The sequence below is a fragment of the Conger conger genome, chromosome 8 (genome assembly GCF_963514075.1).
Source record: "Conger conger chromosome 8, fConCon1.1, whole genome shotgun sequence".
In the NCBI taxonomy this organism is placed as follows: Eukaryota; Metazoa; Chordata; class Actinopteri; order Anguilliformes; family Congridae; genus Conger; species Conger conger.
In genome coordinates this window covers 30,011,155-30,037,049 of record NC_083767.1, presented here as the reverse complement: position 1 = coordinate 30,037,049, position 25,895 = coordinate 30,011,155, and the positions used below count along the sequence as shown (strand labels likewise).

Genomic DNA, 25,895 nt, shown 5'->3' with positions numbered 1-25,895 from the left:
TACTGTACTTTGTAGTTTGTGTATCCTGGGATGTATGAATATATTTTGCTTTAAAGATAGAATAAAACAGTGTGGGCTGTTCTGTATAGAATTTTTTATAAAAAGTGTAACGCAATAAACAGTCTCCCTTCATCGCTACCACATAGCTCTTCCACTCCATTACACCTTCCCCGCGGCCTGACTCCTTCGTCAGTCTCCCCACCTCCTTACCCGGATCCTGTTGGTAACGCTGCAAAACGTTCAGTTCAGTTTCAGTTATCCATTGTGCAGGATGTACTTTTTGATTGTGCTTAAAGGGATTAAAGTGCCTTTTCTATGCTTTCCCGGAATAAGTGTAATAGACATTTTAGAACAAGTCCCTGTTACAACTGTCGATGTAATACTGACATGTATAAACCATTAACGTAATAATCATTTGCAGCTCATAATTAAATAATCCTGTTAATGTTATACATTTCCCATCAATGTAATAATAGTTGCCTACCATTAACGTAATACATTTTTCCTGAAAATGTAATTATTACATTAGTGGGATTTATTACAGGAAGATTTAAATTAACAGGAAGGTTGAAATTTTCAGTTTTACAAAATGGAAAATTCAAAGTAAACCTCATCATTCATTCATATAGGGCCAGAGTGACAATTGCTCTATTGTTACTTGTTTGCGGTTGCACATACTGAAACAGATTTACAAAGGAAATAAACTGTGGGCTCCTGAATTATTGGTTAATAATTGATAAAAATGAAGAAAAAAGGCTGTATTTAGTGAACAACAGTAATCTACTGTATATGTTATATTCAAACTATATTTAATATAACTATATACTTTTATTTCAATAAATTTATTCTCATGTTTTAATGTTTTTATTTGAGTCAGGGATCGGGCAAAAGGAACCAATTGCAGACTCTAGTATAAGATTACAGCAGGCTTTATTGACGAGGGGCAGATAAAAAACATAATCCAGAAACAGGCAATGGTCGAGATCCAGGCAGACAGGTACATGTGGGGCAGGCAGAGTTCAAAAACCGAGGAGACCGGCAACTGTAGCTTGTCGATTGCTAGTTTAGAATGTAAACCACAATAATACACCTGGTGTTGAACTTCTTTTAAACTGAGTTTACCATTTCAGCTTCAGAAAAATGATCGGTTCGCAATTTTTTATAAACGTTTACAGCACAGTTTCGGTTAACCGTTTAAATGTTTAAATGTTCACTCTATCTAAAGCTGCCGACAGGTCAAGGAAGATGAGGACAGAAGAGGGATTTGGCTATCAATTTTGTCATGTTTATTTGCTTGCAAAAATACATATCCTGTCATCAGAATGTGCCAATGTTACAAATGAACTGTATTTTTTTCTTAGTTTTGGAGCACTTGCCTTACCAATGGAAAACATATAGTGCTTAGCTACTCTTGCTGAATGCACTTACAGCAGTACAACTTCTCAGGGTTGCCTATGGCAACAGGTGCACCACCAGTTTTCGATTACCCTTTCCCTCATCTCACTCTAGGTTGATACAGCTTCCGCAAGTTGCGCTCCCTCTTTCTGCCCTCTCAGTCTATAAGCTCCTCATCCGTATATTCGGCTTGAAACGTGTAACCCTCAGCATCATTTGAAAAATGAATGTCATCACTGCGACTAGAAATTATTTTACCATTGTTTACAGACAGAGAGTAACAGTAGAGATTAAATATTTTCCATATTATTATTATTATTATTATTATTATTATTACTATTATTATAATGTGGCGCCTTTCTAGACACTCAAGGTCACCTTACATTGTGCAAAATACAAAATAAACATGGTAAAAACATGATACAAAATATCCAATTTAAAATCATCAACAAAAAAGAAAACATAATCCAATATATCCAATTAAAAATAATTTACAATGAACATACAATTAATATCAAACAAACAGACAGCAGACAGAGATAGACACAACAACATGTAAAGGGAAGGAAACAGTCTGGGGTATGCAAGAGTAAACAGATGAGTTTTGAGAAGTTTTTTGAAGGATGACAGTGACTCTGTATGGCGGATGTGTATGGGTAGAGAGTTCCAGAGCCTGGGTGCTGTAGAGCTGAATGCTCGAGCACCCATAGTAGAGAGTCAGGTGGTGGTGATAGACAGGAGGCCAGCTGAGGAGGAGCGGAGAGTGCGAGTTGGGGTGTAGTCGTGAAGAAGGTCAGAGAGATAGGGGGGTGCAAGGGTGTTCAAAGCTTTGTATGTGAGTAGGAGGATCTTGAAATCAATGCGCTGTTAAACTGGTAACCAGTGTAGCTGAGTGAGGATGGGTGTGATGTGGTCATGAGATTTTGTGCGGGTGAGGATTCGGGCAGCAGAATTTTGTATAATTTGAAGTTTGTTGGTGAGTTTGGTGGGGAGTCCTGAGAGGATGCTGTTGCAGTAATCCAGCCGGGAGGTGACAAAGGCATGGAATAGAGTTTCGGCACTGGTGTGGGAGAGTGAGGGGCGGAGTCGGGAGATATTGTGGAGGTGAAAAAAGGCAGTCCTTGAGATGTTTTTTATGTGGGGACCAAAGGATAAAGTATTGTCTAGGATGATGCCAAGGCTTTTGACTTGTGTTGACAGGGGGACAGGGAAACCATCAATGGTTGTCAGGAAGCTGGGTGTTTTGAACAATGTGGATTTTGAACCAATGAGCATGATTTCAGTTTTATTGCCGTTGAGTTGAAGGAGGTTTGTAGTCATCCAGGTTTTAATGTCATGAAGACAGCTGAGGAGGGACGGGGGGGGGGGGGCAAGGGGACAGAGGGCCTGGTTGAGATATAGAGTTGCGTATCGTCTGCATAACAGGGAAATTGATGTGATGATAACACATGATACGGCCAAGGGGGAGGAGGTAAATGATGAACAATAATGGACCAAGCACTGACCCCTGAGGGACACCATGGGTAACTGCAGCTGACCTGGACCTATGGTGTTTTAGCTTGACAAACTGTTGTCTCCCCGTCAGGTAGGATGTTAGCCAGGCTAGCACAGTACCCGTGACCCCCAGGGTTGCTAGGCTCTCCAGAAGGAGTGGGTGGGAGATGGTGTCAAAAGCAGCGCTGAGGTCGAGGAGGAGGAGGATGAGGATGGTGAGAAGTCCAGAGTCTGCAGCACGGAGGAGGTTGTTTGTGATCTTGACAAGGGCAGTCTCTGTACTATGTTTTGGTCGGAAGCCAGATTGGAAGGGTTCAAGGAGGTTATTTGAATCCAGGTGAGTTTGAAGTTGGGCTGCCACAACACGTTCAAGTACTTTTGACACAAATGGGAGGTTGGAAATGGGACGGAAATTGTTTAGATTGTTAAGGTGAAGGTGGAGAGACAGCTTTGATATGGGGGGTCCATGTGGGTGGACATCCAGGAGGGCAGGGCAGTGGGTGGGGGTGACAAGCAATGCTGTTTATGGATGTCATCAATTTTATTTGAAAGAAGCTCAGGAATTTTTTGCACAGGTCAGTGGAGGTGTTGTCAGGGGAGTTATCAGGTGGTTGAAGGAGGTGTTTCACTGTAGAGAAGAGGGTTTTGGAATTGGCTCTCTCACTGTTGATGATATTGGAGTAGGAGGAGCTTTTGGCCGCTGTGAGGGCATTTCTGTAGAAGTTAATACGGTCAGAGTAGGCTTGGGAGTGGACGGTTAAACCAGTTCTCTTGGATCGTCTCTCTAGACGGCGCCCTGCAGTTTTTAGAAGGCGGAGTTGAGGGGTAAACCAGGTGGTTAAAAGAGACAGTACATGCCTTAAGAGGGGCTAAAGTGTTCAGTGAGGAGGAGAGACAGGCATTGTAATGGGTGACCAGTTTGTCAGTAGATGAGAGTGGGTCGGGGGTGGGGTGCGAGGTGATCAGACTGATGAGATCAGCATTGTTAATGTTTTTAATATTTCTAAATGTGATGGTGCGTTGAGGTTTTTTCCTATATAGCTGAGCAGTGACCTCAAACATGACAGCTTCACGATCAAAGATGGGGAGCAGTAGGTCAGTGAGATTGATGGGAGTTTGGCCGGTGGAACAGACTAGGTCGAGTGTGTTGCCTTTGTTATGGGTGGGGTAACGTGTTGCTTAATGTCTAGACAGTCCAGTAGATATAGGAAATCAGTGGCAAAGGTGGATCGGGCGGAGTTAATAGGAATGTTAAAATCACCTATGACAAGCACGTTGGGAGACATGGTGCAGACTGTGGACAGGAGTTCAGAAAGCTCAGGGAAGGTTTGGGTGGGCGATAGACACAATGAGTAATGGACAAGAACTAGGCAGTTTAACAACAAGGTGTTCAAAGGAGGTGTGCTGAGGTAGAGTTACAATAGTGAACTTACATTTACATTTTACATTTTAGTCATTTGGCAGACGCTTTTAATCCAAAGCGACTTACAAGTGCATAGGTTCTACCACAAGTCAAAGCATCACATCCAGAACTAGAAAAATACACCTGGACTGCTGTTCTAAACATATAGTCGTCATCATAAGTGCAATTTTTTTTTTTTTTTTTTGGGGGGGGGGTTAGACAGGGATAGGGGTATCAGAAGGGGGGGCGGGGTAAATCAGGAGGGGGGACTAAGGTAGAGTTTGAACAGGTGTGTTTTGAGTCTGCGTCGAAATAGGGGGAGGGATTCTGCTGTCCTGACAGTGGTAGGCAAGTCATTCCACCACTGAGGAACCAGAACGGAAAACAGGCGTGAACGTGCAGCTCGACCGCCAGGTGCCCGTAGAGAGGGAATCGTAAGGCGACCAGAGCTGGCAGACCGGAGTGGTCTAGCTGGGGAGTAGGGAGTGATCAGGGATTGTATGTAATGTGGGGCAGTCCCCTTAGCAGCCTGAAATGCCAACACTAGGGCCTTGAATCGGATGCGTGCGGCAATAGGAAGCCAGTGGAGGCCAATGAGAAGCGGGGTGACATGAGCCGACCTGGGCTGACTGGTGATCAAGCGGGCTGCAGCATTCTGGACCAGCTGGAGGGGCTTGATGGCGCATGCTGGGAGGCCGGCTAGGAGGGAGTTGCAGTAATCCAGGCGGGAAATGACGAGCGCCTGGACTAGGAGCTGGGTGGCTTTCTCCGTCAGGAGATGACGGATGCGGCGTATATTAAACAGAAAGAACCTGCAGGTTCTGGCAGTGGAGGATACTTGTGGAGCCAGGGAGAGGCAGTTATCAAGAGTCACCCCAAGATTCTTTGCCGTACGGGAGGAGGAAACTACAAAGTCCTCCACAGTCAGTGAGAGGTCGATTGACGGAGAGGACTTAGCAGGGATGTAGAGAAGCTCAGTTTTGGCAAGGTTGAGCTTCAGGTGATGGGAAGTCATCCATGCAGAGATATCAGCCAAGCAGGCAGAGATCTGTGTGGTGATTTGGGTGTCAGGGGGGAAGGAAATGAAGAGTTGGGTGTCATCAGCGTAGGAGTGATAAGAGAAGCCGTGGGAAGAGATAACAGAACCAAGAGACATGGTGTATAGCGAGAAGAGGAGAGGCCCAAGAACCGAGCCCTGCGGGACTCCAGTTCGTAGGGGTTGAGGGTCGGAGAGTGCGCCCCTCCAAGTCACCTGGTAGGAGCGACTAGAGAGGTAGGAGGAAAACCAAGCGAGTGCAGAACCTGTGACACCCATCCCAGCCAGCGATGAGAGCAGAATCTCATGGTTGACTGTATCGAAGGCGGCCGACAGGTCGAGGAAGATGAGGACAGAGGAGAGGGATTTTGCTTTAGCAGAGTGGAGTGCCTCAGTGACCGCGAGCAGGGCGGTTTCAGTGGAGTGGCCACTCTTGAAGCCAGACTGGTTGGGGTCATGGAGATTGTTGTGGAGAAGATAGGAGGACAGTTGGGAGCAGACCGCCCGTTCCAGGGTTTTAGCGAGAAAGGGAAGAAGAGAGACAGGCCGGTAGTTGTTCAGGGCAGAGGGATCGAGAGTAGGTTTTTTGAGGAGGGGAGTGACTCTGGCCCTCTTCAGGGAAGAGGGCATGGTGCCGGAAGAGAGGGAGGTGTTGATTAGAGAGGAGAGAAAAGGGAGAATGTCCTCAGATATAGATTGTAGGAGGGGAGAGGGGATGGGGTCAAGAGGACAGGTGGTTGGGCGGTGGGAAGTAAGGAGTTTCAGCGTGTCGGCATCAGAGAGGGGAGAAAAGGAGGTTAGGGAGTTGGGGAGGGTAGGAGGGTCAGCAGGGGTGGAGGGTTGGGAGAAGGAATTGCGAATAGCATCGACCTTCTTTTCAAAGAAGGAGACAAAGTCATCAGGTGTGAGTGATGAGGGGGGTGGGGGGGGAGGGGGGGCCAGAAGAGAGGAGAAAGTTGAAAACAGTTTGCGGGGATTAGAGGCGGCTGCGTTAATTTTCGAGTGAAAGAAGGAAGATTTAGCTAGAGAGACAGAGGAATGGAAAGATGATAAGAGGGCATGGAAGGAAGCCATATCACTGGGGAGACAGGACCTTTTCCATTTTCTCTCCGCCGCCCGCAGTTCGGTTCGGACAGCTCGTAGAGCATCAGAAAGCCAGGGACTGGGGGGGGAGGCCCGAGCTAGTTTGGTGGTGAGGGGACACAGAGAGTCAAAGGAAGATGAGAGGGAGGACATGAGAGTTGTAGCCGCATCATCGGTAGACAGTCGAGAGAAAGACTCCGCAGATGGTAGGGAGGAGAGGATTGTAGATGAGAGGGTGTAGATGAGAGTAGAACGGTAAAGTACAGCAATCCCACGCCCACGGCCACTGAGACGAGGCTGGTCCAAGTAGGAGAACCCAGCTGGAGTAGCCTGATTTAGGTGGTAGTAATCCTGGGGCTGCTGCCAGGTCTCAGTCAGACAGAGAAAGTCCATGTTATTGTCAGTGATGAAATCAGAAATGAGTGGGCCTTTGTTACTGAGGGAGCGGACATTAAATAGAGCAAGTTTCAGTGTGTAACTAGGGTGAGTCATGGGTAACAGATTGTAAAACATTACTGTTAACAGTGCGCTTAGTTTTAACAGCAGCTGGGGTGCGGGTGCAATATGAGGAGGACCAGACAGAGGGAATAGTGCCAGCCTTACTGTAAGAATCATTCCTTCCAGTAGGTGGGATTACCTTTCTGAAGGAAGGGGGGTTTGTGAATCTAACTGTTGTTCGGACAGGAATCCGCATAAAATTAATAGTTGCAGGGATACCAGAATAGAGGTCCTTTGCAGGCAGACCAGTATTGGGGGAAATAACATCAATGGGAGGGCCAGGATGGACATAATAAGTAGCATTACAATCAACATATGGCAAAAAACTGCAGATGACAACATCAGGAAAAACACAAAAGCAACACAGCAGTTTGGAGGGGGCCATACTGTCCTGTTTAGCAGAACAAGTTAACACTCACCCAAAGGCGATTTCAGTCCATTAAACCAGGGTTAGTGGAGAAAATAGTTTCTGGGAATGTTAGCAGTAGCTAGCCCTGGGCCTGGCCTGGAAGTAGCTGGGCTGCTGGAGCCTGGCCTGGTGGAAGCTGGGCTGCTGTAGCCTGGGCCTGTTCTGGTGGAAGCTGGGCTGCTGGAGCCTGGGCCTAGCCTGATGGAAGCTGGGCCGCTGGAGCCACTGGAGCCTGGGCCTAGCTTGGTGGAAACTGGGCTACTGGAGCTTGGGCCTGGCCTGGTGGAAGCTGGGCTGAGATCAGTCTGTTGAGGCCGCTGTTGGAGCCTGGGCCTGGTGTAGCTGGAGCCTGGGCCTGGTGTTACTGGAGCCTGGGCCTGGTGTTACTGGAGCCTGGGCCTGGTGTTACTGGAGTCTGGGCCTGGTGTTACTGGAGCCTGGGCCTGGTGTAGCTGGAGCCTGGGCCAGGAGTAGCTGGAGCCTGGGCCTGGTGTAGCTGGAGCCTGGGCCGGGAGTAGCCGGAGCCTGGGCCTGGTGTAGCTTGAGCCTGCGCCTGGAAATATGAAATGTTTAAAAGTTTGAAATATGAAAGTTTGTTTTTCTTGTGATTATACAGAAATAATAAGCAATAAGTAATTGTTTATAATTGAATACCAACTTTAATATGATCTGCAGTTTGACAAATTCAGCATCCTGACTGTCACCAACTCCACTGATTGTCGAGCTGGTTTTCTGCCAGAATGCAGAGCACTACCTCTGCCACTGTGATGAGAGGTTTAGGCGCAGAACCTCCACCTGAATTTAATATATAACTACATTAAGCATCGCTTGTTTTCTTGACACAAGCTTGAAAGTAACATACCCAAAATAAAATGGTTGGTATTGAACCCCTTTGACTACAAGTAAAATCTTCCAGACCAGGATTATTTCTCACTGAAAATAATTTATGTTTTTGACTGGATACAGATTATCATGGCTCTGGCTGGTGTACTTAGAAACACAATGGAAAAATCATTTCCATTTCTACCCTTTTCTCGAAATATCTGTTCAGTGAAATTATTGTCTATTTATGCACGGTAGCACTGTAGCTAACCTATAATGTGACTATTGTTAACCGTCTGCTTTATGCACAGATTTGCAATATCGTAAAAAAAAAAACTACACAACAGAGCTGCGTTTTCATTTAGACTCTATGGTGGGCAGACAACCCTTTTGGGATTTTACTGCCCACCTGTAGCCATGAATAGAAAAGCCACAAAGTTATGTCCTTTAGGCCTTTTCAAGAAAATAGTTTTGCAACATTCGCTCTCATAATCTGTATGAAATTTGTCTTCTGTCGGTGTAGAAATAAATGCTGTAATTCCTGACTACCTGATGACAAAACGCTGGCCTTTCTAGTGTTAAGTCCAGGCCCCATCTTGTGTTTTACAGCTCAAAGCCAAGACTGAGTTGCTTTTGTGCACTGAGGCAGCCAAGACCACCCAAAGAGTGGACCTGCAGAACCACTTGGAGACAGCCCAGCTTGCAATGCAGGACAAACAGCAGGTAAGTGTGTGTCACCGAATCAGCAGCAGGTGATAATTGGCTCAGGAACTTCTGCTGCTGTGAACAATTTTCTATTATTGCATGGTGAAGTCATTTCTGTAGAGGTTGTCTCTCAGGTGAGTAATACGAGACTCTTATGACTGAGACCTGAAACAGGAATGAATAGCTACCGGTTGGAAGGTTAATGTTAGGGAAGTGCTTGTATCATTGTATCGGGCTTTAGTGGGACCCTAAGCTAATGCAGTCGCAAACATGAACATCAGTATGTATGGTGCTATTGTTGAGATTGGATGGGCTAAAAGAAGCTTCAAAAATGAGATGAGCAAAATAAGTATCAAAGTGGAAATGGGGCAAAGGGGGTATCAAAATGGAAAGTGGGCAAAAAAGGGAATCTTGAACTCCAGAGTCTTCCATCTTTTATGTGGACACTAGGCTTTGGCTGTATCCAAATTTCCACACCTTCATACTGACTTTGGAATATACTGTGGTATGGACTATACCATTTTCATAAAATATATAAATAAAGTCAAAAGCAGCATTCTGTGAACACGTGTTACCACAGCGTGGCACCTCTGCACAATGACTCACACTGTGTTTTAGCTTGTAGTGGCCACATATAATTCACTAAATAAGTAGCAACAGCCAGCTATAGCATTGTGGACCACACCCTTTGGCATTTTTTTATTTTAATTGAGTGGTCTATCCATAATAAACACTCTGCTCCCCGTTGATAGAATAATTCAAAGGGAGCCGTCATGAAAACAGCACCGCAAAATGAAGGTTATATGATGGAAACCAACCTTTCATTTTACTGTATAACTTCTCTTACTCAACAGTCATCACAAGTAAAAACAGTCAAAGTTTTTAGTAAAAGGTAATAAAGTGTAAATATCGTGGCTATCAATTCCATAACAAAAACAGAATTCTAACATAAATCACATTAATTGTTTTCATACTTGATACTGAAAGTATTCCTATTTGTGGAATCTACGCACTCAATCAATGAAGAATGTTTTTAGAAGAAAGTTTCTATCGGTGTGAACTGTCCAGTTTTAGAGCGTCGGCTCTCAGTGGCTGGCATTTCGAAAACTGAGCATGTTGAGACTTAAGCTTACTTACTCTGCATTTTGTTGTGGACTGCCAAGTCTATACTTGGGAACATTTTGATATTTAAAAATGGAAGTTCAGAGATTTCTCCAGTCTTGTCTCGTCTCAGCTGTTTGGCAGACAAAAATAATAACAAAAAAAAAAATGGCTATAGCCTGAAATAAAAGGCTACTGACAGCTAGCTAACTTGGCAAAATCTTACAGTGTATGCAACAAAGGCAGCTGTTAGGAAAAAGTATTTTTTTGTATTACATTACTTTACATTATTGGCATTTGGCAGACGCTCTTATCCAGAGCGACGTACAACAAAGTGCATACCCATAACCAGGGATAAGTTCGCTGAAAGACCCTAGGGGGAAGTACAATTTCAACTGCTACCTGTACAACAAAGATAAGGCCAATATGGCCTACGAGGGCCAATTTCTTTTTTTTATTTTTTATTTTTTTGAACAAAGAAACAAACAGTGAGCAAAAGTGACCAGAGTTAACTATCCAAACACTGCTTACCTAGCCAACTAAAAATACTGATACACAAAGCAAGTCACACAGACAACAATTAAGGCTCACAGGGAGGTAGGGAGGGATGGGGAGAGGTGCTGCTTGAAGAGGTGGAGGTTCGGAGAGGGGGAGGTGCCAAGCGGCCTGTGGAGGCTGAACGAAGAGGTCTGGCAGGGGTTAGGGCCTAGGGCCTGATGATTTTTTGTAGATAAGCTGGGGAAGACCCCTTAACTGCTTGGAAGGCTAGCACCAATGTTTTGAATTTGATGCGAGCCATGACAGGCAGCCAGTGGAGGGAAGTAAGCAGGGGGGTGACGTGTGAGTATTTGGGAAGGTTGAAGACCAGACGAGCTGCTGCATTCTGGATGAGTAATGGCACAAAATGCAAAGCTCAATAGCCAACATGAACCGTGCACAAGATCCCTAACTAGCTAACTAACTAACTGGAAGAACATAGGCTATATTTATATAGCTAGCTCAAGGTACAGTACATCATCAAATGCAGTATAACCATATTGTGATGATTATACATAACAAGCCGATGTAAGCCGTGCTACTATTATGGACTAGCTGGCTACTACCAGACACAAATTCTATCAATCAGCTGATAGCATCTCCATCTGCTGACATTAGCCGGCTTACTAACTAGCTGGCTAGCTGCTAGTTGGACTTTTTTGAAGAAAAGCTCATCGAAAATAATAATTTATGATGTGCACAATCGTGGTGATTCTTGCCTTCATATTGTTCTTTCTTCTGCTCCTCTTCACTGAAGAAGCTTAACTTTACAGTCTTGGAGGATTGTGTGTAATATCACATGATAGCAGGCAGTGTTCATTCCATCATGTTGTCAACTTGTGACTGACTGTTCAGGGGGTGCAGTTATTATTGTAATTATTATTGTAATTAAAGGGCTATTTTTGTTGATAATGTTGTTACTGATAATGTTGTTACTGTTATTATGCTAGTAACATATTCCACTCGCTGTACCAGAAAAGAAAAGCGGCACTAGTTGTCACCACGAGAGGGCGCACTTCTGGGAAAAATAATTTTGCGTTGTAGGCAACCGCCTATGTCGCCTATGCCATGGGCTGCGCCTGACTGTACACATAGCAGTTTAGAGTCCTAATAGAATTAGGCTAGACAACATAGGATACCTGTTCCTCGTAGTCACTTGCGTATACATTAGTTAATGTAGCCTGTCTTGTGAGTGTTGTCACAAGATACATTAACAGAGGCATGATAATGTCCAAACCACACTTGCATTCAAAACATGAAAATCACCAGCCTTGTCATTTCGCAGTTCTGGGACCAATACACACTCACCAAGCACTTTATTAGGAACTTTTTTACTTTATTACATTTATTTATTCATGCGATTATCTAATCAGCCAATTGTGTGGCAGCAGTGCAATGCATAAAATCGTGTAGCTTCAGTTAATGCTAACATCAACCATCAGAATGGGGAAAACGTCCTATTTTTAAACTCATGCCTTTTCCAAAAAGCGGGTTTTCATGTGCTACAGTTATTTAAATTTATATTTTCGAAAAACGAGGTGCCATTGAAAATGAAAAGTTAGCTTGTCTGTTAACCAGTGACTATCATGTAGAACATGATGCAACTGCAAGCCACGCAACACACGGAACAATATTACATGTCAGAGCCATAAAATTCCAACCATGTAGAGCCAAAATGGCAGATTGACAAATTACTGACATCACAAGAGCAAAGAACTTAACGGCTCTGCTAATTACTGAGGTGGAGGAATGTGAATAGCAGGCAGTGTTTTCCGTGTCATTTAACATTGTAACGTTACATCCCTGTCATTTAACGTTGTAACGTTTAATCCCTGTCCAGCTTTGGAAGCGAATACCAACCCCTGCTGAAAAAAACAACTGAAGCTCGGTTTTGAAACAGCTCGTTTACTAGTTAGACCAGCTCCATACTAAACATGGTTTGACCAACTCAAGCTATGTTTTGAAACAGATGGGTCTCAAGCTGGTCATTGCTGGATTTTATACCAGGGACAGCTAACGTCAGCTAGTTATATACAAATATTTTATGTAGCATGGCAGTATCATTATCATGTTGCATTTCCCAAATATATTTCATTTAACGGATATATTGACCATGACAACAGACACTCACTGAGCACATTATTAGAACACTATACTAATACTGGGTAGGGCCTCTCTTTGCTTTCATAACAGCCTCAATTCTTCATAGCATGGATTCTATGCATTCTTGGTTGATTCTATGGATGTTGAAAACATTCCTTTGGCAATATGTGTTGATAGTCTGAGTTGGAATGTGTCTGACCCTGCTATTCAGCAGCAAACTGAACAACAGAGGAGCCGATCAAAAGTGTGCATTGGTAGGCCTACATTGCAAGGTTTAAGTCTTTGATGAGCCTGTCAGTATGGAGAGAGGTTAGTCTCAATATTTACAAATGCACCTAACATGATCCACGATTCACGAATGTGTTTGATGAAGGATATCCGCACACAAATATCTCAACTTGTGTCTTGTGTGACATGGTAATTACAGATCATACGCGTGATCAGCCCATTTAAAGCTTGTATGTTTCAAACAGAAGCTGGATGCAGCAGCCTCTAAAAACAGGAACCTGACATTACCATTCGCCTCGGCCCTAAATAATATGTAAACATAACTATTTACTGTAGCCTAATCCCAGAACCACAATGTGTCCGATCTGAACACCTTGTACTGTAACAGTTCATGTTCTTGGCTATTGTCAGTTGCATCTCACTTATGCTAATTCAGAAACTGAATTCAGAAATGTCTGTAGATTAGTGAAACATATCCTATCCTATATGGCGCTTCATATGTCAGTTATCGCGAGTGTTCACATTGAAAAACAATTATTTCCCACTGTAACATCTGTAACAAATGTATTGTTAATAAATATGCCTTTTGGAAAGGGTTGGTTGAATAAATTTCATCCATGCATTTTTATGTAGGCTACTGAAATAATTGTAGCTGCCGTGCTTATTAACAATCATGCTGGTTTTATGGACAAACATATACATAAACCCACTTCCCTGTTTTAAGTTGCCAAATTGTTTGTCTAATATGACCCACAAAAACAAACCGATGTTTTGCAATCTGGGTAGGATGATATATGTGATAATAACGACACAAAAATGTGGCTAAATATTTTTCATAGCCTAATTGGGGGAATTCAAGTTCCCTGCCATCCCTGCTTTCTGGATCTGGACAGTGCCAGATTTCGTGGGTTGTGTTTTCATAGTATGCGAGTGTGGGTGCGTTCCAAACAAGCAGATATTTTGAGGTTAACTGTCTTGCTGTGACGTTCACATGTAAGGGCCATTATGTATTTAGAAGGTAGCAGTCTTAAGCTACGTACGGTTTTCCTTTCTTTTTGAATGGTCAAATTCAAATTATATTAGTCATTAATAGTTCATGTTATTATGGAAAAATTTGTTCATTCAAAACACCAGTAGAATATTGTAAAACGCAGATGTTAAAATGGTTTACTTTCTGAAAACACAAGATACCACTGGTCAGGGCAACCACTGTTTATATGCATAGGTTTAGATTATGTAAATGTCTATTATGTAGTATGTCTGGAAAGTCAAGTGAGAGATAATGTCATAATGGTTGGCAAAAGCCGAAAAAGACAGGAAATTCACAGAGGCACCGACAACATTATCATGACCTATGCACTGACAAGGCTTCCAACACGCAATGCATTAATGCCTGCTATGGGTACTGTAACTATGGTGGTCTACTTCAAATAACATGTACCACTGGGCAGGCTGCTGAGGTTTCAATCAAATATTCTTTTTTAATTAACAACCAAATAGCTTCTTTACAGATGAATGCAGGACTTAGAGTTGATTCATCCCAAAAGTAATCGGGGAAAATGACACCCTGTATGAATTTAATTACCCCGGTTTTGGGTATTTCCAGTATGCTGCCCAAGCCTAGTGGACACAGGTGCACCTCATCAGCAATCAGGTAGTCAAGTAATCAAGAGATCAGGTCCTCAATCAGTTTCACCTGCACTACCCAGACACAAGCAAGGCAAGGCAAGACTCCACAGCACAAAGGGAATGTGTGTTATTGGATATGGGTGTCTAAACTAAAGTCCAACCCGTTCTGTAATCTACCCTGGGGCAGTATGTGAGGCTTTTTAGGTAGCTGGCACATGCTTGCTTGCTTGCTTGCATGCCTGCTTGTGAAGTATCCACCCAGTCTTGAGTGACTGACTTGCTTCTATGTCTCTCATCTTCAATATTGTGCTATCAGACAACTTTTTGAAGGCCCAATCCTTCCCAACTGTAGTTGATTTACATGTTGTTCTTGAAGGAGTTGGTGAAGACACAAGCCCAGTTGGGGGAACTTAGCCGGAAGTTCCAGGAGAAGCAGGGCTTCTGTGTCCAGTTGGAGGTCACACTGAAGGAGTACAAGGACAAACTACTGACCTGGGAACAGAGAGCTGAAAAACTGGAGAGCCTGGTCAAGGTCAGAGCACACCATAGTAAATATGTAAAGTTACAGTCGGGTCCATTTTCTGGATACAGGCAAGGTTCATTCTTGGTTGTATTAAATATACTGGCCCATTGGTCCCCTGAGATCGAGAGGTACAGTGGTATAAGACCCCCACTTTTTTTCCCTTTTTATTGTGTTGAAGATTTCATTTCAAATGGGTAAAATTGCCAATCAATCTACACTCAATAACCGATAATGACAAAGTGAAAACTTGTTTTTGGACATTTTTGTAAATGTATTAAATATAAAAAGCTTGAAATATCATATTTACATAACCATTCAGTCCCTTTGCTGTGGCTTCCAAATTGTGCTCAGGTGCATCCTGTTTGCTTTGAGATAATTGATTGAAAATAGTTTAGAATAATGTGTTCGCTTAGCATAAAGATTGAAGCCTATAGGAGTCAGTCTCTGAAAACGTAGTTTCTTGTTTTTACAATTTCTTTCCCGCTTGTGTATTTCAAATACACATTGAAACTGTCTAATATCAGTGGGATCACATTGTGTAGGTCTATTCATCTGCTCTGCTCTGCTTTTTCTGGTCCTCAAGTTTCACCTCAAGACCTGCATCATTTTCTGAATCAGTGTTAGTGTAGTTCTGTGTGCATCCCTGCCTACTTGCAAATCCAGGAACACTTTGATAAGATATTGGGTTGACTTGCCTTTTTCAATGTAAACTAACCTCAGATCAGTGAGGGCATAGTACAGAGGAATAGTTAAAGAGTTCTAGCTTAGAGGTGTTCCTGAATGGGCCCCACATACTTCTTTATAGAAACTAGAGGCAGAAGTACAGGAGGTGCAGGCATCCCGGGACCAGGCCCAGCAGAAGCTGCTGGACTTCCAAAAACGCAGTGCAGAGGCAGACTCCAAGGTGCACGAGCTGACATGCCAGTTGTGCACAGAAAAAGAGGGGTAAGACCTCTATACACTTCCATCACTGTTCCATCAATTTATATAATTTGTTTATTTTGTACATGCACCCATCCATGGCAACTCACTTTATGTATATTTACTTGAAGCATTTCAAGTTATTGCCACTTTAACACCATTCTAACACCTTCCCCATATGTCTCCAAGTCCTACACTGGGGAGTTTACCTCATGAATGAGCTATTTTTGGGCTCTGGCATGGTGTTTGCCCTTTTTGTCCTTCTCTTGTCTTTCTCCAGTCTGTAAAATATCCTGTCTGATGTAAATAGAGATACTCAATTTAATTCAATGTTATTTGAATGTTTCATTGTCCTCCCCCCCCCAATCAGCAGTACACCCTTTTTATTCTTCTACTGTATTCAGTGCCCCTTTACTGTCCAGTATTCTTTATCAATGCTCTGCCACAGTATGTTGCACCCTGTTATGCACTTTCAGGTCTGTCAGGCTACAGAAGGACCTGAAGAAGCAGAGTGCCAGCCTTGTGGACATTCAAAAGCAGCTGCTGCAGCAAGAGAAGGATAAGGCTGACCTGCAGCAGAGGTTTGACAGTCTGGCACAGGAGGGTTCAGAGCGGCGAGCGGAGCTGGAGAAAGTCCAGCAGGAGAAAGATGGATTGACTCAGGAGCTGAAGGTCATGCAGGAAGACCTGAAAAAAACTTGCATTCAACTGGACCAGAACAGGAAAGCCAATCTGGAGGAGAAGGTGCAGTATATACACCACAAAATCTGCTCTAATGAGCTAATCATTGGCAAATGATAATCTGTGTTGCCCTTCTCTTAGTGGTGTATGTTGGAGGAAATCATTTTGCAGTTTAGTCTTTGCGTCCGAGGGAGATTGGAAAGTCAATTAAGAGAGCACTGAGACCATATGAACTGTCTGTTTTGTGATCCCCTGCAGAAGACCCTCAAACAGGCCAAAGAACAGCTACATATGATGGCGGAGGCTTCAGCCAAGGAATTGGTAGAGGTCAAAGGCCAACTGCAGAAGATGGAGAAGGTGAGTGAGGCCAAAGGGCTGTAATAAAGGAGGATACATTTGGGAAAAGAGGTTAAGATTCAAGGTTTAAGGTTCATGGAGCCACAACAGACCACATGCTTTAAAGAGGTTTTATATACCAGACACCTTGTACCTACAATATTCATGATCTTCAACAGGCTTTAGAGGTTTAATATATCCAAGCATTTTTGATCATCAAACGCATGTTTTTACATGTGCGCACAGAATGGACTGTGTTGTGTATTGCTGTAATTTTGCTCAATAAAGATCGGGAACCATGACCATTAAACCCATAACTTTCTCCTGCAGACAGAGAAGGGTCTGGAATCACAGATGACTGCCCAAACTAAACTTCTGGCACAGACACAGGAATTGCTAAAGGAGAAGGAGAAGGAAATGCAGCAGCTGCAGGAGGAGACAAAGATGGCCCAGGGATCCTTTGATCAGCAAGTCAAGAAACTGGAGGGTCAGCTGACCAGTCTGCAGACCCTGAATGCCAAGAAGGCAAGAATATGCATGGTCTTTTCATATGTAATCACCTCTACAACTAAAGCTGTAAGGCTTAGTGATGATGCATTTCCTCACTCAACTATTTTATTGTAAGCTGTGTGCTCAATACAATAGTATGGACATATACACAGGCAGTACACCTACACAGTGCAATCTATACAGTGTCTATACATGTTTCATTTGGTGGTTTGGGTCTGCGGTAAGAATTTTGCTGGCCAGGGAAAAAAGAATTGCGAGCTTCCGACAGTAGGGGCAGTTGCGTTGCATTTTGGCCTGTAACAGGTGGACAAGTAATTTGTAGCAAGATTTCCCATAATCCATTGTGGTTTAGGGTTTTATTTTCACACAACCATAGGGGTATAGGGTATATCTTCCACCGCCGCACTTCAATCAATCCATTGTTATTTGTATAGGGCAAATTTAACAACTTTTAACAACGGCTCACAAAGCAACTTTAGAGAGAGTATGCCTAGGGCAACAGTGGCAAGGAAAAACTCCATGGCTGATAACAGGAAGAAACCTTGAGCAGAACCTGACTCAGAGGGGCAACCCGCTAGGTGGCACCGATGATATTGCATGTAAATAGATAAATTACAGTAAGTAAATCCAAATTATTTAATTCCAAGCAAAGATGACTCCGGTTATGTAGAGAGATGGCAGGAACATCAATGGGTGGCACTGTCAGGCAAGGGGAGAGGCTTGGTGCAACAGCTGTGGCAGGAGGGAGGGTTCACATTTGGTCTTCAGCTGGAGCTCTGGGCCAGAAGGGGGCCCTCAGGAAACTTGGGCTAGAGCTCCGGGCATGGGCCAACATAGCCATGAGGGCATGTTCCACCAAATACCACCAGACCATGACTGGTTCTGCTTGACGCAGCACTACCAACAATGATCCACTGTCAGCACTGACCACTAAGAGATTTCATCAAGAGGCCTTAGCCATCTAATCCGGACAACTAAGAAAAACCCCTATGTTACTGCAAAACACCCACAGGATGACCTGATGAAGGCTGGGACAAATGTGTCAGAAGAACACTAAACAACCAAGGACTTAATGGTCAGACTCCACAACGCACTCCACTGATGACCAAAAAGCACATGAAAGGTCGACTAGAATATGCCAGAAGGAATTTGGATAGGCCTATGGAGTTCTGGGAGACAGATCTATGGATTAATGAAACTAAACTGGAACTATTTGGACACTTGGATCAGTGGTATGTCTGGCATAAGAAAGGTGAGGCTTATGACCAGACGAATACCATCCACACAGTCAAACGAGGAGAAACATGCTCCGGTCTAGCTACATTGGTAGCTAATCTGCAAAAGTCAGTAAATTGTATATTTCCAAATGGTTTCACATTCCCAAATAACTTTTGTGCAGAGAAAATAACTTTCAGAGATAATTTGTCCAAACGCCAACTAATAACATTGGCAGCATTGTTTCACGTCAATTCACACACAGAACAGACTGCACTGCATGACATTGTTTTATTTTATTGTCATTCAGGAGCAAATACTTTGCGTTGCCTTTTAGTTGATGGATTACTATTTATGATGTGTGCCTTAATGGGTTCTTCCATTGTTGTGTGACATCAGGCAACTGCTTCTCATGAAGGCTTGGTTGATGGATTTCCCCCGAAGTAGGAATTCCGACTTTTATAGAAGTTTTATTGCTTTTTTCCTCGTAGGACGTCAGAAAAACTCAACTTCCAAGTTGTCTGGAATGCAGTATTAACTATGATATTGTGATGATCAAAACAGGTGCTTCATTATACCGAAATGGTACATTTAAAAAATGTATATGATAAGACCGTTAATAAAAGTAAGTATCAATTGTGAGGTACTAAGTAATTTAACGTTATGTTACAAAGACAGAATAAGGCTAACCTCGGGTATCGGTAGTGTTGTCTCTTGCAGCTAGCAAACGTTAGCTGCTAACTTTACAGCACTTAGCTAGCAGATTGTTTGAGATGTTATAGCCATTGTATGGTTGTTAAAACATTTGGTTAAGAAAAACAATGTGGTAAAAATATCTTCTAGTTTTTTGTCCACCCACTAAGTTGGTGTGTATGCACCCATTGCACTCTGCAAATTCTTGTAAACAATTTAGGAGATTGTTTTGTGAATATGAGAAGTGTACATGTTGCATTACATTTTATTAGTTGATGTATAATAAGCTGACATGAGTTAAAAGTATACATGATACTTTGGGAGTTTGTGACATTATCTAAAGAGAAGTGAGATTTTACATTATTGGCATTTGCCAATCCAGAGCGACGTACAACAAAGTGCATATCCATAACCAGGGATAAGTTCGCTGAAAGACCCTAGAGGGAAGTACAATTTGAACTGCTACCTGTACAACAAAGATAAGGACGAGGGCCAATTTTTTTTTTTTTTTAAACAAGAAACAAACAAACAGAGCAACAGTGACCAAAGTTAACTATCAAAACACTGCTTACCTAGCCAACTAAAAAATACCGATACACAAAGCAAGTCACAGAGACAACAATTAAGGTTCACAGGGAGGTAGGGAGGGATGGGGAGAGGTGCTGCTTGAAGAGGTGTGTCTTCAGCTTGCGTTTGAAGGTGGGGAGAGATAAATACCGACTGCTTAAATGGTTCTACAAAAGTCTTTCAATGCAATCTACTGTCATCAGGCTCCTTGTTTATAATATTTATGCATACAGACTGATGCACATTACAGCAATTTAACCTTTCAAGGTAAAATGGATGGAACGCCCCTTCCCAGCTCATCCCCAAATGTATTCAAACCTTGGTGACGACCCTGCAGGTTATGAAGACGGCACTGCAATACATTAAAAATGACCATAATCCTTACCATAATAATCTCCAAGGTTGTCATCCGCGTAATTTTCTTTTTTTTCTGATTAGCAACCAAAATGACTGAGTAGGCATGACAACAAGACTTCTGAGGCCTATTGATCTATGGAAGTATATAGTGGTGCTAGAAGGACTTCACCAGCTGTTCAGCTAGGGAGCACTTCAGCTACTTGAGGGCCTTTGCAACATTACAAGGGTCAACATTCTGCCATGTATAGGATTTTTTTTTCTGAATATATTGGATATTCCAAACCGCTCAGGGTGGCTCAGGCTGTAAAGATGCTTGTTCACCGCAAAAAAATGTGAGAGCCTCTGGCTACACCTGTGTGTTTGAGTATCGGTCGCACTGTTGCCGGCAATGGTCGGAGGTCTGCATTGGCATTGCAATTGGTTCAGCCTTACTGGAGAATGATTGGGGTTAAGCCAGCATTTCCGTTCCAGTCTCATTGTTCTATAACGACCACTCCTAGTCAGACCTTGTGCCTGTGGACGCACAAACACTGGCCTCTCCCAGCAACAGCAGTGTGTGTTTAGTGGTGCGTCTGCAGTGCGGAAAATGGTGAGAATAGACGTTGTGAATCCCATATCACAGATCACAGAGTTTGCATTAAAAAAAACCTCTATACAAGCTAGACCTATTGGGTAACAATAGGATAATTTGCTCCACAATCACACAAATTATTTAAAAAGAGTTCTTATTAAGATTCATTGATTATGAATCTTCCAGCTGCTTCTTTGTGGGGCAGGTTGAGGCGGAGACTAAGCTGAGGGAGCAGTTGGCTGCTGTGTCCAAGAACCTAATGTCGGAGAAGACCAAGTGTGCTGAGGTGCAGAACAGCCTGGACAATACCCAGCAAAAACTGGCTACACTACAGTCTGACAGCTATGGCAAGGACTCAGAGATCTCTGCTCTGCGACAAGACCTCAAGGTGGCCAGAGGCTGCACCACACCGATAACAGACCTCTTACCAATAAGACCTTACACTGTTTCTGTCGAATAACAGAAGGTACAGTACTCTGCAAAAGTCTTGGCACTTGTATAAAATATATATATATATAATAAAAAAATGCTTCCAGAAATAATTAAATTTAAATGAGTTGAAATTTGGAAAAATGTACTATAGAGCCGTGTAACATTTGCTTTTAAAACATCATGCATCAATTCTCTTAGGTATGCTATCCTGCTGTTTTATAAGAAAATTGGCTGGTTGGTTGTACCAAACATATTGCCAGAGTTCTTCTGCAGACTTTGGTTGTCTCTCTTGCTTCGGTCCCTCTAGGGACTCCCAGACATCACTTTCATCAGAAAAGTGGTCTATTACTTAATAAGTGAAATCTGCTCTTTTCTACTGACACACTAATGCAGAAAATAAAACAAATCTAAGACCAAATGCATATGAAAAACTCTACGGTGCCTAAGACTTTTGCATACTGTATCTCCGTGAAAAATATCCATATTGGAATCTGAATGTTGAGACCAAGATATTTTTTATGGTGAAAATAAAACCACCCAATCTGCCGGGTATCACAACTCAAATCTGGCTTGCTGCTTGTTTGATTGTTACTTATTTAAGTGAAGGTTTACCACAACTAATCAGTTTTTTTTAAATCAGCCAAGAGTAATAAATAATAAGTAATTGTTCCGATAATCAAATAATACTATTGGTATACTTCACTTTCTCAACATTTTTGGAATGGGGGAGGGGCACTCAGAAGCGTTATCTCTATATTTCTTTTACATGACTAATTGCATAGAACAAGGTAGTAATCCAACATCATACTTCTGGATTTGTACTGTGACTAGTATTTTGACTGAAACTTACGTGTGACCTCATTGGTTGTGCAGGCGTCCGAGGATAAGTTAACGCTGGCCCAGGAGGAACTGAAGGCAAACCGGACTCAAATGAGCAGCCAAACAACACTGATTCAAGATCTCAAGGCAAGCCACATCGCACTGCAGCAGGATTCTACCAAGAAGGAGGAGCGAAGCCGACAGCAGGAAGAGGCCCTAAGAGACCTGCAACAACAGCAGGTCAGCTTGTGTGTTTGGGAGACTGAAAGTGGGACACACAGTGGTGTATGATAGTGTGTTTGAGAGCTAGGGCTACTACTCATTTTTATTATTATTATCATAGTCCTATACAAGAATGCTGCCGGGGCTGGGAAAAAATACAAGCGAGTCTGACAGCAGGCGGCAGCCACATTGTGTCTTGGGGTGACTCGCCACATATAGAGGATTGCTTAGCTTGTATGTACAGCTGTACAAGCTGAAAAATCAGCAGTACCAGTGTGCACCACATAGTTGCCAGTGAATGCAGTGTTTGTATTAATTGCGAAACTGAGTGTTTGAATATGTTTTACCTAGTGATAGCATTATGACCTAGGCATTCTGTTGTGTAGGACAGTTTTTTGAAATGATATTGTAAATTTGTGGGTAAAAGTGACCGGAACACAAACTAACACAGGGCTTGAATTGCAACATGCTTCTCATGTGTGAGTGGCATGGCGATTTGAAAACTTCATCAGTTAACTATCTGTGTTTTAGCACCACAAAAGTAATTTTTTGGTTAACTGATTATGTGTGAACAACTGCAAATATATGTCACTTAAATCACTGTCTTGTTGGTTATAAGGCAGTATAAATTCAAAACATTGGTGCTAGCCTTCCAAGCAGTTAAAGGGTCTTCCCCAGCTTATCTACAAAAAATCATCAGACCCTACACCCCTGCCAGACCTCTTCATTCAGCCTCCACAGGCCGCTTGGCACCTCCCCCTCTCCGAACCTCCACATCACGCTCACGACTACTGTCTGTTCTGGCTCCACGGTGGTGGAACGAACTCCCCGTTGAGGTCAGAACTGTAGAATCTCTCCCCACCTTCAAGCGCAAGCTGAAGACACACCTCTTCAAGCAGCACCTCTCCCCATCCCTCCCTACCTTCCTGTGAACCTTAATTGTTGTCTCTGTGACTTGCTTTGTGTATCGGTATTCTTAGTTGGCTAGGTAAGCAGTGTTTGGATAGTTAACTTTGGTCACTTTTGCTCTGTTTGTTTCTTTGTTCTCAAAAAAAAAAAAAAAAAAAAAAAAAAAAAAGTCAGCCCAGGTCGGCTCATGTCACCCCGCTCCTCATTGGTCTCCACTGGCTTCCTATTGCCGCACGCATCCGATTCAAGACCCTAGTGTTGGCCTTTCAGGCTGCTAAGGGGACTGCCCCACCTTATATACAATCCTTAATCACTCCCTACTCCCCAGCTAGACCACTCCGGTCTGCCAGCTCTGGTCGCCTTATGGTTCCCTCTCTCCGAGCACCTGGCGGTCGAGTTGCACGTTCAAAAAAATTGCACTTATGATGACTATATGTTTAGAACAACACTTCCTGTGTATTTTACTGGCTATGGATGTGATGCTTTAGCTTGTGGAAGAACCTTGTAAATTGCTTTGGATTAAAAGCGTCTGCTAAATGACAAAAATGTAATGTAAATGTTCAAAAATAAATGGGTATGAATTTGGGTAATTATTAATATTATTATTATTATTATTTATTTATATATATATACATATATAATCAGTGGGCAACCAAATGACACAGATTTTTCTGCTTTTTTAACTGATGAATGTTTATGATGGACTAAGTTGAATAATAGTTATAGGCCGAGACTGAACAATGCGTGTCTGTCAATTTTCTGCAGGAGAGAAGCCAGGAGCAGTTGCAGAAGGAGCATTTGCGCACAGAGGAGTTGAAGGAAGAGAAGATTAGACTGGAGCAGGTTGCGAACCGCCTGAATGACGAGTTGAGGGCCAACACTGAGCGCAGCAACAAGGTAACTTTCTTCCAGCTATGGTACATGAAGACTGGCAGAATGATGGGCATGTGTTTTCAAATATGACACTAAGTCATTAGCAGCAGATCCTTTGAGTCCTGTAAGTTGCGAGGTGGAGCCGTTATGAATCGGACTTGTTGTTCCAGGACATCCTACAGATGCTCGATTGGATTGAGATCTGGGGAATTTGGAGGCCAGAGCAAACCTTGAACTCTTCCAGAGCGACGTAGAGTTGATTAGACTAAGCAGGAGACAATCCTCCCCTGGTGGTAAGGGCCACAAGGGGCTCAAGGGCCCAACGGCTGTGCAGATGTTATTGTGGTTACACCGGGAATCGAACCACCGACCTTGCGTGTCCCAGTCATGTACCTACAGGCCGCCCTTCTTCATGTTCTGCAAAGAATTACCAAGCAATTTGTGCAATGTGGCAGGGTGCATTATCCTGCTGAATGAGGCCACTGTCATCAGGGAATACTGCCATGAATGGGTGTAACTGGTCCGTAACAATGTTTAGGTAGATGGCACGTGACAAATTGAGGTCTACATGAATTCCCGGACCCAGGGTTTCCCAGAAAAACATTGGCCAGGGCATCACACTCCCTCCACCACCTTGTCTTCTTCACACATTGCACCCTGGTGCCATCTCTTGCCCAACTAAATGCCGAACACATATCCGGCCATCCACATGATGTAACAGAAAAATGGACTCATCGGACTAGGCAACCTTCTTCCAACGCTCCATGCTCTAGTTTCAACTCCCGCATGCCTGCTCACTGAAGAACTTCTTGTTTCTTCTTCAATACTATAACTGTTTGGCTGCTGGTACTTCGAATCGCGTTTCAGGAAAGAAAGAGTCGTTACTCGAAATTCGAGGGTGTAAGTTTCAGCTCTTTATTCGTGGTTCCAGGTAGTGTGCACGTTCTCCTGAGCTTTCACCTATCTTACACAATCCTTACTGGGAATGACAGAGTTTATATCAGTATCTGAAAGGAAGTCCTTCATCCATGGTGACAAAACACTCCTTTAGATATGATAACGTCTATTGACAGGTTTCCTGGTTAGGCCAAAAGGTTGTGCAGGCAAATGGTTGACGGCACCTAGACCTCAAATCAATGCCAGGAAAGGAAATGTAAATAGAGTGGGGGAAAACAGGGTGATTGTGGGGATATGCATTTGAATAGGAGCAGAACTTGCGTGTCAACTTTTTAGCTCAGTTACATCTTGAAAACACCAAAATCTAACATCACTTTCAATGGTTAACATGGTTTGCCTTTTGCGGCTAAGCAGCCCTATATGCAGTAGGGGGTGTGATGCACTGTGTGCACATTCTTTCCTCATTAAAATTTTATGCGACTTCTGCCACATAGCCATTCTGTCAGTTTTGGACAAGACGGGATAGCCTTAGTTGCCCTCACACATTGATGAGCCTTGGGCATACCACGCCCTGTTGCTAGTTTGTGCTTTGTGCCTCCTCGGACCGCTGTTGGTACCACTGCTGACCGGGAGCACCCTGCAAGCCTTGCCGTTTTTGAGATTATCTGTCCCAGTCGTCTGGGTAATAATGATTTGGCCCTTTTCGAGGTCGTTACAACTGCATATTTCTCCTGCATGCAACACATCGACTACAAGAACCAATGGTTTGTAATGATGTAATATATCCCAGACCTTGACATGTGCCGTTGTTACGAGATAATCAACGTTATCCGTTCATCTGTGATCATAGTGTTTTGGCTAATTGGTGTATATTGTCTTGTGATTGACAGGGCTGTGGTGTTTATTGAGTTTAAGGGTGTTGTGTAT

At 43.2% G+C, this 25,895-nt stretch overlaps 1 protein-coding gene across 8 annotated transcripts in view; it reads left to right on the top strand.

Annotated features, from left to right (window-relative positions):
* Window positions 1-25,895, top strand: part of eea1 (early endosome antigen 1) — a 155,471-nt gene that overhangs the window by 93,312 nt on the left and 36,264 nt on the right. For 7 of the 8 annotated variants that reach the window (XR_009709458.1, XM_061253299.1, XM_061253296.1 and 4 more), the window contains 9 exons: window positions 8,749-8,862; window positions 14,819-14,974; window positions 15,771-15,910; window positions 16,363-16,630; window positions 16,826-16,924; window positions 17,234-17,428; window positions 21,022-21,204; window positions 22,122-22,307; window positions 23,964-24,095. Coding sequence is in view for 7 of the 8 variants with exons in the window: in XM_061253299.1 (XP_061109283.1) it covers window positions 8,749-8,862; window positions 14,819-14,974; window positions 15,771-15,910; window positions 16,363-16,630; window positions 16,826-16,924; window positions 17,234-17,428; window positions 21,022-21,204; window positions 22,122-22,307; window positions 23,964-24,095 (1,473 nt within the window). In the remaining variant the exon portion in view is untranslated. The remainder of the gene's footprint in view (window positions 1-8,748; window positions 8,863-14,818; window positions 14,975-15,770; window positions 15,911-16,362; window positions 16,631-16,825; window positions 16,925-17,233; window positions 17,429-21,021; window positions 21,205-22,121; window positions 22,308-23,963; window positions 24,096-25,895) is intronic. The other variant, XM_061253300.1, reaches the window with a different exon arrangement.